Source organism: Ovis aries, chromosome 1, assembly GCF_016772045.2.
Source record: "Ovis aries strain OAR_USU_Benz2616 breed Rambouillet chromosome 1, ARS-UI_Ramb_v3.0, whole genome shotgun sequence".
NCBI lineage: Eukaryota > Metazoa > Chordata > Mammalia > Artiodactyla > Bovidae > Ovis > Ovis aries.
This window is the reverse complement of record NC_056054.1, coordinates 254804688-254822580: the sequence shown is the minus strand read 5'-3', so window position 1 is coordinate 254822580 and position 17893 is coordinate 254804688. Positions and strand designations below refer to the sequence as shown.

The window sequence follows — 17893 nt, the reverse complement described above, 5'->3', positions numbered from 1 at the left end:
AGACTCTCCAGCCCCGCTCCCCAGTTAGTTCATGTTTCAGTGACCTGAGAGCTCCACGAGCTTTGTTTCCCCTGTGGCTCCTACGGCCCCTGGCACAGTTGGCTGACAGGTTAGCACTGAGAAAATGAGTGATCAACATCCCGAGGCAGAGGACTAGCTGAGGTCCCTCCCAGGAACCCCTGAACAGCTTCCTTCTTGTGCTTAGATATCTGGACTAAATTTAGGTGAATTACGAGTATGGCAAAGTCTGCCTTGGCTCTAGAATGGGAAAGGAGGGGCAGCCTTCCACCTTCCCCATGGCTCCACCAGATCTGCTGGGACACAAGATATCAAAGACTGAAAACAGCCTAATTAATACACTAGCTTTCAGGACCCTGCTGTGGGATTCCAGGAATCTTCCACCAGCAGGAAGGCACTGGGCTCTTCCTGGCACTCTTGAAGCCTCTGTCATGGGACCCACAAAATGTTCATGGTACCATTTTTGTACTTTCTGAATGTGCAAGAGGATTGGATGGCAGCATTCCATCTTCTCCTTCCACTGTTAATACCCAGATGTTACCGACTGTTTGGAACTGGCCCTTTCCCAGCCTATGCTCTCCTGTCCTGGGACCCTGGCACTTGCGAACATGTCAAGCTGACTTTTAGATACACTCCACAATCTGCCAGCATCCCCCCAATTTGTCCCAGCCTCTTTCCTTTGAGAGCATCCTGATCTCCTGATCCAGAGTGTCCAGCCATAGCCAGCAATTTCTTGTGCTTCATGGACTGCTCCGTACCATGTAGGAAGGCTCTGGATAGTGGCTGAGTCATTTTCCCCCAAACTTAATATCTTTGAACCTTCCCTGGTGGCTCAGAGGTTAAAGCGTCTGCCTCCAATGCGGGAGACCTGGGTTCGATCCCTGGGTTGGGAAGATCCCCTGGAGAAGGAAATGGCAATCCACTCCAGTATTCTTGCCTGGAGAATCCCACAGACGGAGAAGCCTAGTAGGTTACAGTCCACAGGGTCACAAAGAGTCAGACACGACTGAGTGACTTCACCTAATATCTTTACAGCCTTGGTTCATGTGTAAGATTTTTCAGATCTCCTGGGACTCTGGTCCTTTAAAGCTTTAGCCATCCAGGCTGTGACCCTAGTCATAACTTAAATGAATTTTGAGAGCAAAGAACAAACATATCTGCAAATCATACCTTCAATAGAAATTAGCAAACTAGAAGATCATAAAATTGAAGAGTTTTCTCTCTTTCTTGGCACCATCAATCAGTTTAGATCTGTGCATACCATTTTTGTGCCAAAGTTATATGTTAAAAATAATGAAAATAACCAGAAACTATAAAATATTATAAATATTGCAATATTAACACTAATAATAATGAGAAGCATTGAACGGAACATTATAAAATGTCTTACATTATAGAGCTATATTACATCTGATATTATTGTAACTGCCGTTAATAATATTTCCCCAACACTCACAATCTGAGAACATTTTCTGAGCCCTGTCTCCAAATGTTTGGCTGTGCCCGACTCCGCAGCTGACGTGAATTCCTTGTTCACTGTCTGGTGATTCATTGCACTAAATACCATTTCCCTGATAATTAAAAACTGCTCACTGGCAAGTGGGAGCAGGAACAGGCTGATGCAGGATTTATGCAGAAACAGAAAATGAGCCAAAAGACAAATGACCTGTTCTGCATAGCTGAAGGCATTTTTTTCCCCCACGTCTCCTTCTGGGACTAGAAAAAGGGTAGTGATGCAGGAGAGAGGTCTGGTGGGATGTGTCATCCAGGGATGCAGGGAGAGCCTTTAGAGCACATGTTCAGCCAAATGGTTCTCCAGACGTAGGAATAGAGACTGGCTCAGCAGAGGAGTCCAGCCAGGGCCATTCCTAGGCTGACTGTATCAGACCCTTGTCATCGCAAAAGAACTGGGTTTGAATCCATTTTAGACTTCTGATTTCAGTTTTCCTGCCTCAGTCTAATAACGATACCCTCAGTTTCAGGGAAAACAAAGACTGATTCCTACCCTGCACAGGTGCAGGATGTTCTAAACTGACATTACATCAGCTCTCCTAGCCTGCGTGCTCTCCTTGGTTTCTTGTGAAAAACTGGCGATGACCAAAGCCCGTGCCTGGCCCAGAGCAGCAGTTGAGACGTTGCGAGCATGCACGCACACACACACACACTCATACATGGATATACATTCGTTTGCTCACACACACACGCCATATATACACACACTCATATACATGCACACACACACACACACACACACACCTTAATTCCACATGCCGGTGAGGTAGCACACCTGCTCATGAATAAACCAGACAGTGATTAGAAGGTGAACTTTCTCCCATGAAGATACACTTGCCCGGACATCATTGGCCTGAATGAATCCTGGCACCATTAAGAGATGAAACTCTCCCTTCTGGGAATAGTTCCTTCCCAGAACTGATCAGGGCCAATATCTGTGGAGCTCATTAACTCAGAATCCTCTCTCATTCATCCTTACATATGTCTTTACTTGCAAACCATTCATTACAGCGCATTCTAGATTGTTTAATTAGTTTTCGTGGAAGAGTTCCTGTAGGACAGCTTAGCACACATCGTTTAAAAGCCCTTAATCCAAAATAACAAGGTGGTATTTTTAAAGTAACTAATATAACCTTAACACTGTCCACCCCCACCACCCCAGCTTCCTACCTCCCCATACACTTCCTAGAACAATTTACTGGTAGTAATCATGCGTGTTTCAGCTTGTGAGCCCTCCCTGTACACCCGGCACCATGTTAGATCTGTCACTTGCAATGTGGTCTTTAATATTACAGCCGCCCCGGGAAGAAGGTGTTTCTCCTCCTTCGGCAGAAGAAAAAAACAATAGAAGAGATGTATGTGGTCTTGCTGCAAAATGCCCAGTTAGTGGGAGGCTTCAGAGTTCTGACCTCACCTTGGGATCCCCGCCTCTGGCCTTTCAGCCTTCTCTCATCTCAGTCCAGAACTGGGGAGAAGTCACAGGTTGTCGACCCTGGCCTGCCACCCCTTTAGCATTTTGAGTGGGTCTTTTGCCGTGGCCTTGTCTCCAGGGCCCAGCCCTCCAGCACACAGGGGCCAACTTCCGCCTAAAGCATCTGTGTTTCTTCACCTGAGCACCTCTCTGGCCCTGAACCCTTCCAGCCCAGCTGCACAGCACTCAGCCAATGACTGATGGGAGTTGTGTGGCGCCACTCCAGCTCACGCCACCCTAGCTGACTCTGAAGCTTGTGATCTCAGACGTTCCTTGGGGTGGGGAATTAAGCCTGTGTCAGTTACCCACAGCCCATGGTGGTAAGTGCCTTGAGGGCACACTTTTCCTAGGCTGGCTTTCCAGCCTGCCTTACTGCCCGCTAACCTGCAGGCACTTCTTGGGATCACCTCCCAGATAATCCCAGTAGGGATCACCACCTACTTGCTTTCACAGTCTTATCTTAAGTTGTTGCTTCTGAAGAAACCTCAAGTGAGACTGCATGAACATGCTGGTCTGGATTGTTAGGCGTCCATGTGGTTTCCCTCGTTCTTGCTCTTTACTTGTTCTCCAGACCAAACGAGAAAGAGATGAGCTTCTAGTTCTATTTTCCCCTTTGTCCACTGCTATTAAAGTAAAATTTCCATTCTCTCTCCACCCCTGCCCCAGAGATTAAGACATTCTATCATAAAGATGAGGATTTTCTTTGTTCAAAGTTTAATCAATAGATTCCAGAGTCAACATTGTCATCCCCAAGTTTTCAAAGAGCATCTTAGATTGATGTCTAGCACCCTTGGAGTGCTTTTATTTCTTGACTGGGAATAATCCAAATTTCAGAAAAAGTATTGCCTCTGGGCGGGGTACCTGGCTTTAAAAACATTTACACTTTGAGTTCTTGGCTGCATCTTCCTTCTCCATCTGGATTAAACTCTGGCCTGACCTGGTGACTAGGGCAACATTCATTTGGGGTCACTGTAGCGCCACCAGAACTTTTTGGATGGGAAATGTCATTATGTGATAATTTATAATGTATAAATTATCATTATATATGTATATATATTCATACACATATAAATTGTGTTTTCAAGGCTGGGAGTTGCTGAGAAGGAGCTGCAGTGGGGAGTGCGTGCTGAGAGGGCAAAGCTCAGGGAACCTAAGTTTACCTTAACCACAGCCATAGCACGAGGGCTTTTCCCCACCTGCCTGCCCTGATGACCTGCCTCTTTTAAGAACCAGACAGCAAAAGTGGGAAGGGAAAACTACTCTTCACAAGGCTGCGATGCCAGACTGTTCTGTTCAGCCTTTGGAGCCCACCTCCCATCTCACCACCCCCAGGAAATCCCTTTCCATGCTTGCCTAATGATACGTCCAACATGGTGAAAAATGACGTTGTGATGAATCCATTTGTTTCTTGGGTTCCATTTCCTGGTTTTGTCCCCTCTCTTCCAGTTTGTGAATGTATTTTTTCTGCAGTGACAATTCTCTATTTTGTCCCTGTGCGCACCTATTTATCTTGCCACTGTAAACATCAGTGACAAAGTCCATATTCCTTTATGTATTTCTCATTCACCATTTTATTCACTTTTCATACTTCACTGTGTCTGAAGGCATGGGGGTTCAATTACCATTTCTTCTTTCATTCCACCTCATTTATTCTGTGTAGACTTTACAATTTTCTCTCTCAGTATTTTCTATGCTCTTCTCTTCACATTTTCTGTTCTGGTTACTGGCTTGGCACTCCTATCTTGAGGTTTTTCTAATAGCCATTTCTTTTTTGTTGTTTTTAATCCATCCTCATACCTCTTCCAGCCCTGGACACAGCTGTCAGTTATAACCTTAACGGTGGCCTCCACTCAGGAAAGTTGTCAAGTTGATAAATATTGATATCTGCCCTGCCATTTTACCACCACTTTTCTGCTAATGCATTTGGTTGGCATCAATCAGCTTCTTTGCCTTCTACGAGCGCCTGGTGTGGGAACTGGTCCCGATCTGTCACTTATAAGTAATCTGCTCCACATTTCATCAAGAGCTCAAACACAGAAAATATGGAGGAGAAGTAGAGGACAGAGAACCAGGCTAGCATGGCCCAGAGGGAAGGGAGACAGGGAGGTCCAACAAGGAAAAGTGAGGCAGCTGGACGTGTAGGAGAGACGCCCCGACCCAGCCAGACCATTACTGCTGGGGACACGAGCCAGTGCTTAGTGACTGCTGTGTCCTCTTTGGGATGTTAACCCTGCTTATCTCCTCCAAAAAGGCTCCCCAGGGATGAAGATCTACATTGACCCCTTCACTTACGAGGACCCCAACGAAGCTGTCCGGGAGTTTGCCAAGGAGATTGATGTCTCTTTTGTGAAAATCGAAGAGGTCATCGGAGCAGGTATGGCTCTTCCCTCCCCTCCTTTCTGCCCTCTTGGTGTCTAGACATCCTCTTTCACCACTCTGGGTGATGTCTATCATCTTTCTCCCCAAAAGGTGCATCTAAACCATCTATAATATGTGTCTAAGGATCTTCTGGGGACCTTGTTCATGGTGTCCAGGCTTATTTGGTGTTGTGGAGAAGTCAACTCTGGCTTTAAAAGATTCAGAAATAGCTCTAGAAATGGAACACCAAATGTAAATAAAGAGAGAGAAATAGGGTGGTAAGTTGAGAAATGCACTTCTCTTTTTAGAAGCTGGACTTAGTATCCCAAGCACTGACTCCAATATCTCCATGGCTTTGGGCCAAACTTTATTCCCACACTTTCAGTTTTCCTTTTCTGATATACATGGATTTGGAGACAGACTATGATGAACTAACAAAGGACCACTATTTCCAGAAGAAAATTCACCCATATCCATATTTTTCTACAAAAGATCCATGATATGGATGGTAATATAAGACAGACTTCCCTCCCAAGAAATGCATGTTCTCATCTACATGGGAGTACAAACCCAGCCCAGCAGAGAATAACTATCTGAGAGGCTGTTAGGAAATTCTACCTAAAGGCTGGTCTAGCATTTTCATCTTCCTTTAATAGATCAATAGTTGAGTCAGTTGGATAATGGATCCAGCCTTATTGATATAAATGAGGAAAATATCCCCAAATATCATTCCTTTGGAAATAATCTCTTTGGTGCCCCCTCTGTGGTCTTTTCTGAATCTTCTTAAAAGATGCGTTTGCCTTGTGTCCTCCTTCCTACCTTTGGTTCCTTATACAACATTCTTTGTCTTCGCTTCTTCTTTAAATTGGATTAGACATTGTTCGGGCTCTCTTCACTCATATGCGGTGTACTCCCATAGCTCGTGTGTCTGGAAGTGCTTTTTTTCATGTCAATATTTGGAGAGCTGTGGGGTTGCCTCTTCCAATATTTTAAGCTCCATAAAATATGTTTAGTCAAAGTCTTCCAGACAGCCACTCCATATATTATCTTTAGGGGGAAAGTCACCCTCCTCCCAGTCACTGCCTCTCTTAATGCACTGAGGGGTCAAAAAGCCATCTGTGAAATTGGAAGTCACGTTTGAAAGCTTGCCCCATTAAGTCACGTTCTCCTGCTCTGATTTCCCTCTTAAAGAGCTCCAACCTCATGGCATCCCTGTGGTGGGTGCTGGACCCTCCCTGTAGGACACATGACCCTCTGTCTACCAACCTCTCACATGTTCCAGCCAGCTGACCATAATCTGATCCACATGAATCTGTACGTATTTCCCATTGACTTTCATTAAATATGTTACTGAACCACGACTTTCACTTCTGTGCAGATAATTTTCTCTTTCCCCTTAGATACCGACAGACCTAAGGATCATGCCTTAGAAGGCTGGATCCCAGATAAGCTGGATGACTTGAAGGCACTCAGATTTCTCCAGTAAACTTGAAAGTGAAAGCTTTGATCTCGTACCCTGCTCCTCTGTGTTGTTCATTACTGTTATGTCATGTGAAAATGGTGCTAGTGATTTTAATGTCATTTATGTCGAGTGCTTAGTGCAATGCATTCTGGACTGCATTTCATCCCAGAGAGCCCATGTCAGCCCCCCTCCCATCTTTGTCAGGGGAGGAGTAAAGAGCCTTCTCACTTTATGATCCTGCCAGGGAGGTGCAGCTTGGAGTGAGCTCACCAACTGCTGGATGCCTATAAAGGGACAATCCATGGCCCACCTTCACCTTCTACCTCTGGGTAGCCTTTGCTGATGCTGTAATATTTGTGCCTTCTGCTCAGAGAAGACTTGGTCCTTGCCATGGCTTACCTGGTCCTGGGGAGGGATGGATACACAGAGCAGTTTAGAAGATGCCCAACAGCTTGGGATAAAGTCTTCTGTCCAGTTGCTGCTGACTGCCTTCTACCTGATACCCATCTGCTTGCAATTCAGTAATCGCACAGCTCATCCCTGTGGATGTGAATTCACTATGTGGAACTTGATGCAGTTTCATCAGGAGACACTCCTGGCTGGAGTCAGTCTCTCTCTATCCTCCAATTCTTCCTCTCTGTCACCACTCCTGCTTTTCCCACTCCTTGCCTCACTGAGCTGGACTTCCCTTTATGCTAAAAGAGCTGGTGTGAGTTGAGTTTTTTAAAAAAGAATTTTGTAAGGTAACATTAGTAGTGTAGTTGGCAATGTTTCCCTTAGCCACCTGGCAGATTCAGCTCAGGGGACCAAATCTGGGTTCCCAAATGGTAATACATGAGAAGAATCAGAAATCCTTTCCCCTTCCTTCATTCTGTTCCTTTCTCCTTCCCTCAAAATGCTCTTATTAAATAGTTTTTGCTTGCGGTTGAGTCCCAGAGATGAACAGACACTCTCCTGCCCAGAAGTCTGACAATCTTGTTGAGAAACAGGCCAGTAACATGATCACTGTTCCACACATCCCACAACACAGGCAAATGCGAAGTTTGGGGCCAACAGAGAGCAGCATCTAGCTCCTTGTTCTGGGAGGGACTGGGGAGATCAGGAGGACTTTGCAAAGAAGGTCACCTTTGGCCTGAGCTTTTAAGGTTGAAAACTAGTAGGAAAAGTAAGTTTGGAGGAAACGCATGAGAGAACGAGGCAGAAGAGGAAAACTGAATAACTTAAGGAGGGAAATGGCCATGGCCTGGCAGCAGTGGCGTGCTGAGCCAGTTTCTGCTACTGCCAGTTGTGTGCATCGTTTTGCAGCCCTGTGTTTGGTGACATCTTGGTAGTCTGACGTCAGCCATGGGAGGAGTATTTACACCATGACAATTGGCAAATGCTACAAATCAAAGTTTTTGTTTCTTCACTTCCTGGAGAGCTGATAGTTTAGCACACCCCAGGCCTTCCAGAATGTGCAAGATAATTTCAAAGAGGTTGCAGAGGAACTGGCCCATTTCCGCTGCATATAGATCCAGAGGAGAGGGCTGTGTTTGTTGCAGGAGGGATTAGATAGAGAATTCAAAAAGATCCTCATTCATTAAACATTGATTCCATGCCTGAAACTGTGCTGGATGCTAAAAAGCACACTCAGTGCCTCATAATCCTGGCTGATTTGTTAACACAAAGTCCTGCTCTGCAGGAGGAGGGGATGGGACTGAGAGGTAAGACGGAGGGTCAGAGAACCCGCAGCCCTAGAGGCAGCAGGAAGAGAGGCTTGATGGCCAAAGGAAGAATGCAGGAAAGAGGCACCTGGGGGGCCCCTAAGAACTTTGGGCTGCTGGATGGGCTGATTCTCTGTGTGGCACACTCTGAGAACGAGGCTGAGAGAAGGCTCCTACAGAGGGGATCCCTGAGGGTAGGTGACTTAATCAAGCATTAAGTCTGGAATCTAGCGATCAGGATGTTGGGTATGGATTTTATCCTATATAAAATGGTGAGTGAGTAGTCTTGAAGTAGGGTAGGCAGTAGAAATGAGGTAGGAGAAGAACCTGATGAACCTGTGTTGATTGAACTTGAAAGGGTGATGGGAAAGGTTTGTAAGAATTCAGAGGCACGTAGACAGGTTATGGGGCTGGGAAACATGGAGTAGGTTTGAGGTGGTCAATGCTGGAATCAAGTGTGGTAAGGAAGGCTGCTCTGCAGCAAGTAAACCAACCTAAACCAAAAAGTACCCAAACACGGTGAATGGGGGGTCCAGTGGGCTTGATGGCTGGAGCTGACGGGGAGACATGGCATGGAGGTTGTGGGCAGAAGTGTTGGCCATCAGGTTAAACACCTTAAAGGGAAAAGGGGGCTGCCTGGCTACCAGGGTATGGGGACTGGTGGTTGTGCTTGCCAGTAAAGGCCAATGGAATACAATCTAAAAACTTTGGGGTTGAAGAATTGCACCAACCTCCAAAGTTTCTTCTACCATTGTTGAGGATAATGAACAAAAAAATCAAAATAACTGTGAGCCAGATGTGACACCAACCAAGAGGACTGAATTACACTTGACCCTTGAACAACACAGGGGTTAGGGGCACAGACCTCTCTGTATGGTTGAAAATTGATGTGTATAACTTGACAGCCAGCCCTCTCTATCCATGAGTCCACATCCCTGGACTCAACCAACCATGGATTGTGTAGTACTGTAGTGCCTATTTATTGAACGAAGTCTCCGTGCTAGTGAGCCTGTGCAATTCAAACTCTTGATGTTTATCAAGAGTCAACTATATAATTAGTTCACTTATCATTATGTAATGTTTGCTTTGTTGTTGTTTAGCCATTCAGTTGTTTCCAACCCTTTTTTTTAAATTTTTATTTTTACTTTATTTTACTTTACAATACTGTATTGGTTTTGCCATACATTGACATGAATCCACCACGGGTGTGGATTATAGTCTGCCAGGTTCCTCTGTCCATGGGATTTCCCAGGCAAGAATACTAGAGTGGGTTGCCATTTCCTTCTCCAGGAGATCTTCCCAACTCAGGGGTCCAACCTGTGTCTCCTGCATTGGCAGGAGGATTCTTTACCATTGAGCCACCAGGGAAGTCCCAGTATTTGTTTACTGCCTCTCTTTTATCACCATGCTCAAAGTTCCATGGGAGTGATGAAACTTGAGTGCTTCTGTTAGTCCCATGCCTGGCCTGCTGTGGCACTAAGGTGCTCAGTTAAAAATGTCCTTGGAGGAAAAGCATAATAGAGATAAGACTTTTAAGAACTGGGTATAGTTTGGGAGCATGCAGAGAAACCAGAAAGAGGTCACATGAGATGTGAGTCATTCAGTGCTCTGAAAGGAGCCTAGCGGAATGAGGAAGACTGATCCTTCCTCTTTTCCTTGCAGTGATGGGAATTACTGAAGTCCTTTTAGAGAGGGCATCTGCTATCTTTGGAGAGTGTCAACTCTTTGAAACCATGAATCTGACTCATAGGAATCACTCACAGGTCAGCTTCAATTGACCTGTGGAGTTCTGACCCACTGCTTGATTCTGATCAGTTTGTGCTGTAGACGTGCCCAGAACATAAACTAAGGCTTCCATGTATACTTGGGCCCTTAAGCATGAATGGTGTTCCTGGGTTGTACAGTGTGCAACCTGCATAACTGTATGTAGCAACCCTGAGCACAACAGTGAACATACAGGTAAAGGTGTCACCAGAAGGGATCATCGAAGGGGAGGCATGCCCATTGTATTTTAATTAATAACCCCCCCCCCTCACCACTTACTCCAGCAGATGCTGACCCAGCATTTCCACAGTTGGCTTAGTTGGGAGGGCTAGATAAGGAGAGTTGGGGAGAGGGAGCCTGTGGTGTATACAGATAGGATGGGGCCAGCAAAGAAGACCTATTTCTTCTCTTTGAGGAAGAAAATGGGTTTCTTGGTGATGATTTGGTAGAAAATACCAATACTGGATAGGAGTCACAGCAAGAAGGGTTTCTAGATTACAGTTCAGTCACTCAGTCCTGTCTGACTCTTTGCAACCCCATAAACTGCAGGACGCCAGGCTTCTGTGTCCGTCAACAACTCCCAGAGCTTACTCAAACTCATGTCCATTGAATCAGTGATGCCATTCAACCATCTCATCCTCTGTCATCCCCTTCCCCTCCCACCTTCAGTCTTTCCCAGGATCAGGGTCTTTTCCAATGAGTCAGTCCTTCCAATCAGATGGCCAAAGTATTGGAGCTTCAGCTTCAGCATCAATCCTTCTAATGAACATTCAGGACTTATTTCATATAGGATTGACTGGTTGGATTCCCTTGCAATCCAAGGGACTCTTAAGAGTCTTCTCCAGCACTACAGTTCAATTCTTCAGTGCTCAGCTTTCTTTATAGTCCAACTCTCACATCCATACATGACTACCGGAAAAACCATAGCTTTGACTATAGGGTTTCTAGAGGAGCAAAGTAACTAGATGTTGTCAGTAATAATAATTAATATAGCTGGCATGCACTAAACACTCACCATGTGCATGCTTCATTCAGCCCTCATAATGACCCTGTTGGCCCTGTGAGTTAGTGTGTGTGTGTGTGTGTGCACACAAGCACACAAGCACTCATGCATTTACATATGCATTTGTAAACTGGTAAGGATGGTGGCTCATACGTTAAAGAATCTGCCTACAATGCAGGAGACCCAGGTTTGATCCTTGGGTTGGGAAGATCCCCTGGAGAAGGAAATGGCTACCCATGCCAATATCATTGCCTGAAGAATTCCATGGACAGAGGATCCCGGCAGGCTATAGTCCATGGGATTGCAAAGAGTCGGACACGACTTGAGTGACTAACACTTTCACTGCTCTTTTCAAGGATATCAATATTCAGTGAACAATTTGTCAAAGGCCATGTTGAGTTAATAGTTGGGCAAAAATGGAAACCCAGATACGACTGACCTTAATCCAGTGAATGTAACTCCCACACTACCTTCCACTTCTGTCACTGTCCTGGAAAAGAGCAGCTAAGTATGCAGAGACATTGCTTCTGATGTTAGACTCTATCTAGCAGTTTGGAATACCCAAGCCACTTGACTGGGAATCACAGTACTGTCCTAGAATTCAGTGTGCCCATATGGTGATGCCACGGAAAGAGCATCTTTTTCCTAGAATACCTTTGTCCTGCTTTCTATTTTAATATAATCAGTTATTGACTTAAGAAGGCTAACAATGAGTGCCACAATATTTAGCATTTTTAGTTGTATGTGCTTGCTTATGTTAAGTACTTCCCTGGTGGTTCAGATGATAAATGGTCTGCCTGCAATGCGGGAGACCTGGGTTCATTCTAAAAATAATAATATCTAGGTATATGGTTGTCTAAATGACTATAAGAAACTATGAGAAAAGGGAAAACTAGATTTACTCTCACCATTTAGGTATTAGGTATTGTGGGCATCATGGCTACTAATTAGAGTCATCTAATTTGCCAACTCCAGTAGCCTAGTAATGGGTACCGAGGGGAACTCTGCTGAGGAGAAGTGGGATTGTGATCAATTAGTAATGTCTGTCCTGAGTATAGGATCAGGAGGTGGTGGAATGCCTGCCATGATTTCACTATCCCTAGGAGAAGGCAATGGCACCCCACTCCAGTACTCTTGCTGGGAAAATCCCATGGATTGGAGGAGCCTGGTAGGCTGCAGTCCATGGGGTCGCAAAGAGTTGGACACAACTGAGCGACTTCACTTTCACTTTTCACGTTCATGAATTGGAGAAGGAAATGGCAACCCGCTCCAGTGTTCTTGCCTGGAGAATCCTAGGGACGGTGGAGCCTGGTGGGCTGCTGTCTATGGGGTCTCACAAATCGGACACGACTGAAGCGACTTAGCAGCAGCAGCAGCAGCAGCAGCAGTTTAGCCATAACCTATCTTACACAGGCTAGTATCATAAAACTTGCTATAAGTCATATTTTTAAACCTAGTTTAAATTAATTCTTTAAAACTTTCTTTTCTGGTGGAAGCTTGAATTAGTTACACGAAGCTCTACTTCCCCTTTTCCCTCCCTGAGGCAGTTTGTGACTTCAAAATGCTAAAGAAAAGAGAGCAATTGTGTGCGGATCCGAGCAGCACATAGCCAACAGCTAGTGCTTGAAATACCTGCTGGCAGGTTGGATGTTTCATTTCCAAAAATTGAAAATTCTTTCCCTCTGATTTTATATATAATAGTTGAGGCATTTAATACTGCTAAACCATTTTTTTTTTTCTCTATTCCTCATTTTGTCAAGGAAGATAGGGAAGAGGACCTGGCAAGGAGCTGAAATTTGTAGGGAATCATTTCAGCAGCTGTCTGGGAGGGCAGTGACAGGAACTGGCAAAATGACCCTCAGCAGACAGCTTTGAGGGCTGCAGTTCTCAAACTAGAGCCAGACATCAGAATCAGCTGGAGGCGAATTAACACCCAAGTCACTGGGCCCTGCCTACTGAGCTTCTGATCTAGGTGGGTAGAGGTTGGGCTCCAAAGCTGCTTTTTCTAATAGGTTTCCAGGTGATGCTGGTGCTGTTGGGCAGGAACCACATTTTGAGAACCACTGCTAAGAGCCACTGGCCCTAAACTGGCCTGAAGCTGGGTCCTAGCCAAGAGGAGATTTGGTTCTAGGAGAGGATCCAAGGTCAGCTGCAAAGACCTGTGCCCATCACAGTTCAGCCAGACCAAAATTAGGTTGGCTGCCATTACTGTCAGTCAAGGAGCTGCATAGAAAGAACTAACCATAACCACTACTCAGTCATTTCCTATAAGTATCTGTTTTAAATATAATTCTGTGCACTTCCCTGGCAGTCCAGTGACTAGGACTCAGCACTTTTATTGCTATGACCCAGGTTTAATCCCTGGTTGGGGAACTAAGATCCCTCAAGCCACACAGAAGGGCCAAAATTAAAATTATATGTATATCTATGTGTGTGTGTATATACAGACTTCCCTGGTGGCTCAGTGGTAAAGAATCCACTTGCCAATGCAGGAGATGTGGTTTCTATCTCTGGGTCCAGAAGATCCCTTGGAGAAGGAAATGGCAACCCTCTCCAGTGTTCTTGCCTGGGAAATCCCATGGACAGAGGACCTGTTGGGCTACAGTCCATGTCTGACAAGGAGTCAGACATGACTTAGCAACTAAACAACAACAATGTGTGTGTGTGTGTGTGTGTGTGTGTGTGTGTGTGTGTGTATATAAATACATATATATATATAAAATGGTAGTACTGAATTTGTTGAAAATAGATCTTAGGGGTTAAGAATTTTCTTTAAAAATATGGAAAATGGATGGCTATGATTTGGAGCTCGTGTGAAAGGAAGCTTTTTAGAGTTCATGTGATCTGTCTGTGTGCTCAGTCATGTTTAGAATTCAGATCATGAGGAATCAAAGCACCACAAACCTCAAGTTCTGGCCCTAATGGCAGGAAAGGTGTCCAAAAATAGTTCCCTGAACATAGTACCTGAACCTGAGGTCAAAGACCACAGGTGACAGCAGTCAGATTGTAAGTGACTGATGGCCTTAATTTTCTGTTTATTACTAAAAATGGTGCAACTCCAGTTCCCTACGAGCCTGTGGGGGTGCTAGAGGGGCCAGAACCTGCAGACTTTAGTGCTCAGGGCTTACCTGGAGACACTGTCCATACCCAGATACCTGGCAAGGGGACTTCTCACCACCCTTGGCAAGATGCCCTGCTTGTCTTGGCTGCAGAAACCCTTCTCTCTTCCATTCTCCACTCCCCACCCCTTAAAATCACCATCCAGCTGTATCTTCAATAGTCTGGAGTTTGCAATGCACTTTCTCATAGACCCTACACCTGGGAAGGCCCCACAGTTAATCAGTTCTTTTTGTCCAACAGAGCTGAGAAATCTGAGGCTGAACAAGGGAAGCACCTTGCCTGAAGTCCAAGGGTGGTGCCAGGCTGAGGGGGTGGGGAGGTGGTGTAGACTCCAGTTTCTTTCTCCAGAGCTTCTCCTTTTGGCCAGAGTTTGCCCCAACTGCTCTGGGGGCCACTTACTTACATGGTGGAGGACAGCCTCTGAGTGAGAACTGTGGATGAAGTGACTTCCTTTGCAGTTCGTGGTTTGAAAACCTCTGGGCTTGGAGAATATGAAGTCATTCCTTTGTCAGACACCAGAAAGGAGCTATTTTTACAGAACCATAATCCTTTAAATCACTGCTTTTCAGTGATTATGGAGCAAATTTCCCAAGAGCATATAGCGCTGCTATGTAGTAACCATACAGAACCCATCTCTCCCTATCCAAGGAGAGCACTTTCTTAAAAACACTATGTTTTTTTAGAGCAGTTTTAGATTCACAGAAAAATAGAGTGGAAGGTACAGAGAGGTCTCATATAGCCTCTGCCCCCACACATACAGTCTCTCCCATTGTCAACATCCCCAGGCAGAGTGCTCCGCTTGTTACAAGTGAAAACCTACACTGATACATCATTATCCCCAAGGTCCTTAGTGCAGGTTCACTCTTGATGCTATGGGTTTAGACAGATTTATAATAATAGGCACCCCCCCCCCCCCGCCCCGCCGTTTAATTTCTTACAGAGGAATTTCACTGCCTGAAAAATCCTCTCACATTTTTACTTTATAATTTCATAAAACTATATGAAGAGACCCCCTATAGAGGATATAATTTAGAGCTAAAGTGTTAGGAGCGCTACACCTGAAGACCAGTCAGCCACAAAGGTTAAACAACGACACGACATTTATCGATTAGGAAAGGGATGTACGTGGCCCACCCTGTTCCATGTAGATGGGGCTCCGCGATGCCACATTCATCCACGTCTTCCTTCTTTCTCTTCTTCCTCCCTGGTCGCAGCTGCAAAGCCCACTCTGTGTGTCAGGCCCTGGGCAGTGAGAGGCAGCTTATATGCAAGCACTGCTTTCAAAAGAATTCAAAAGTATAGGGATGAATTCCAGGTACTCCAGGGCCTTTGACAGTTCCCTGATCTGTTTCAATATGCTTGGGTGGTTTTGACCCATGGCTCTCAACTTTGGCTGCTCCTCAGACCCACCTGGGCAGCCAGGCCTGACTTTGTGGACCTGTGACCTGTGCACAGGCCCCCTTGCTCAACAGGGCCCATGCTCAGTTTAATGCTCTGCCACCACCGTCTTAAAATTCTTAGTAAATTTTGAACAGTGAGTCCCGCATTTTCATTTTGCACCAGGCCCCGCAAATTATGTAGCTGATCCTGTGGGCTACTTTTAAATATGTCCATGCCCCAACTAATCAGAGTTCCTGCAGGTGGGATCCAGGCCCCTGTGCTTTGTAAGCTCTCTGGGGGGTTGCTGTGGGTTACATCCTTGAGAACAGCTTGTATAAAACAGAAGTCCTCAACTATGGGGTTTATGTGTATGTTGTAGGGAACAATAAATTCACCCAGGGTGCTTTTACAAACTCCCAGACTGATATGTAGAAATTGATAAATATTCTGATTCCTAAATATTCCAATCTTACCTAACAAGCCAGGCAAGAGCTTTCCATAAGTATGCCAATTGTCTAGAAGATAGTCCCACTGTGTTTGCTGTTCCCTTGTTACTGCGTCATTGTGACAGTAACTGCATTTGAATGGTTAGGACCCGCACGCTTGGGGCACAGTGGTCCCTGCGTGGGACTTCCCCCCAGCTCTCTTCCCGGTGGCACTGCTAACTGAATACACCTTCTGAGAGGTGATGTGACAGGAAAAGGTATGAACTATGGACAGCATCCCTAACTCTGCCTCACTGCTGTGGCGTGTGAGGCATGTTTTCCTTGTGCCTCAGTTTGTTTGTTAGTAAAATGGGCATAATAATACCCAACTCATAAACGGGTTGTGAGAATTAATGAGATAAGACATGCAGAGAGCCCAGCACTGTGCCTGGCATATAGGCGGTCAAAACATATCGGTGTATTATCTCCCCCAAGAAGAAATATTAGCATGTTTGCCCCTCACTCTGAAATGTGTCATTTTACTAAAAGCAAACAGAACTCATTAGTAAAATCATAAGAAAGAAATACTGATATTCTTCAGTTAGTATACTTATTAAAAATGCATATATATTCATTCAGTTCATAGCTATTGAATACCTACTAGGTCAAGGTGTCAGAGAATTGATTGCATATATATCTGTGCACAGGCGCCCATGTATATACTTACAAACCTTGTCTCCTAAGTCTCCTGCGTCTTTACCACTAGCAGGCTTTTTACCACTAGTGCCACCTCGAAAGCCCTTGATCAAAGTGGAAAGTGTAAAAAAATTAGAATAAGCATGAGGAGGAGGAGAAGAAAGAGAAAGTGCAACTAAATAAAACCCGGTGAACAGGAGGGGGCTTCTCATGCCCTTGGACAATCCTGAATCCAACAAGAAAAAAATTACCTCTTCCTTTCTGGTAAAAACTCAGCTAAAGAAAAACCACAGAGTTTTAGTTCCAAGAGCCCTCACACCTCACGGTTGACCTTGATACAAAAGACAGTCTCTCCACTTCTACTGGGGAATCTCACATGACTTCACTTACAGCTCAGCTGGTAAAGAATCTCTGCATGCAATGCAGGAGACCTGGGTTCAATCCCTGGCTCGGGAAGATCCCCTGAAGAAGGGAAAAGCTACCCACTCCAGTATTCTAGCCTGGAGAATTCCATGGACTGTATAGTCCATGGGGTTGCAAAGAGTTGGACAAAACTGAGCAACTTTCACGTTCACATATATACACAGCCATATATACAATATATGCAAACATGTATATAGACATGCATGTATATGCATGCACAGACACATATATGTATACATACATGTGCATACACGCAAATATGTACATATGCAAGCCACACATATGTGACAGGTAGTTATTATTCAATACTTTTCTTTAAATTTTACTCAAACTGAAAAATCAATGCTTATTGTAACAATTTAAACAACAGAAAAGCAACTAAATTAAGTTTACTAATCCATACTCCCCCATTCCTATTCCCACCATTCCAGTGTAACCAATTTTTTAAACAATTTGAAATTGAAAATAAATTTGCTATGGATTTTTTTCCATAATGTTTTTTGGCATACACACACAGATCTCAACCTGGGCATGTTCTACAGGCCACTTTCTTAACTT

General features: G+C 44.8%; 1 protein-coding gene across 1 annotated transcript in view; it reads left to right on the top strand.

Moving 5' to 3' along the window:
- EPHB1 (EPH receptor B1) overlaps nt 1-17893 on the top strand; it is a 457018-nt gene that overhangs the window by 372814 nt on the left and 66311 nt on the right. The window contains exon 10 of the mRNA XM_027960197.2: nt 5253-5375. Within this exon, the coding sequence (XP_027815998.2) occupies nt 5253-5375 (123 nt within the window). The remainder of the gene's footprint in view (nt 1-5252; nt 5376-17893) is intronic.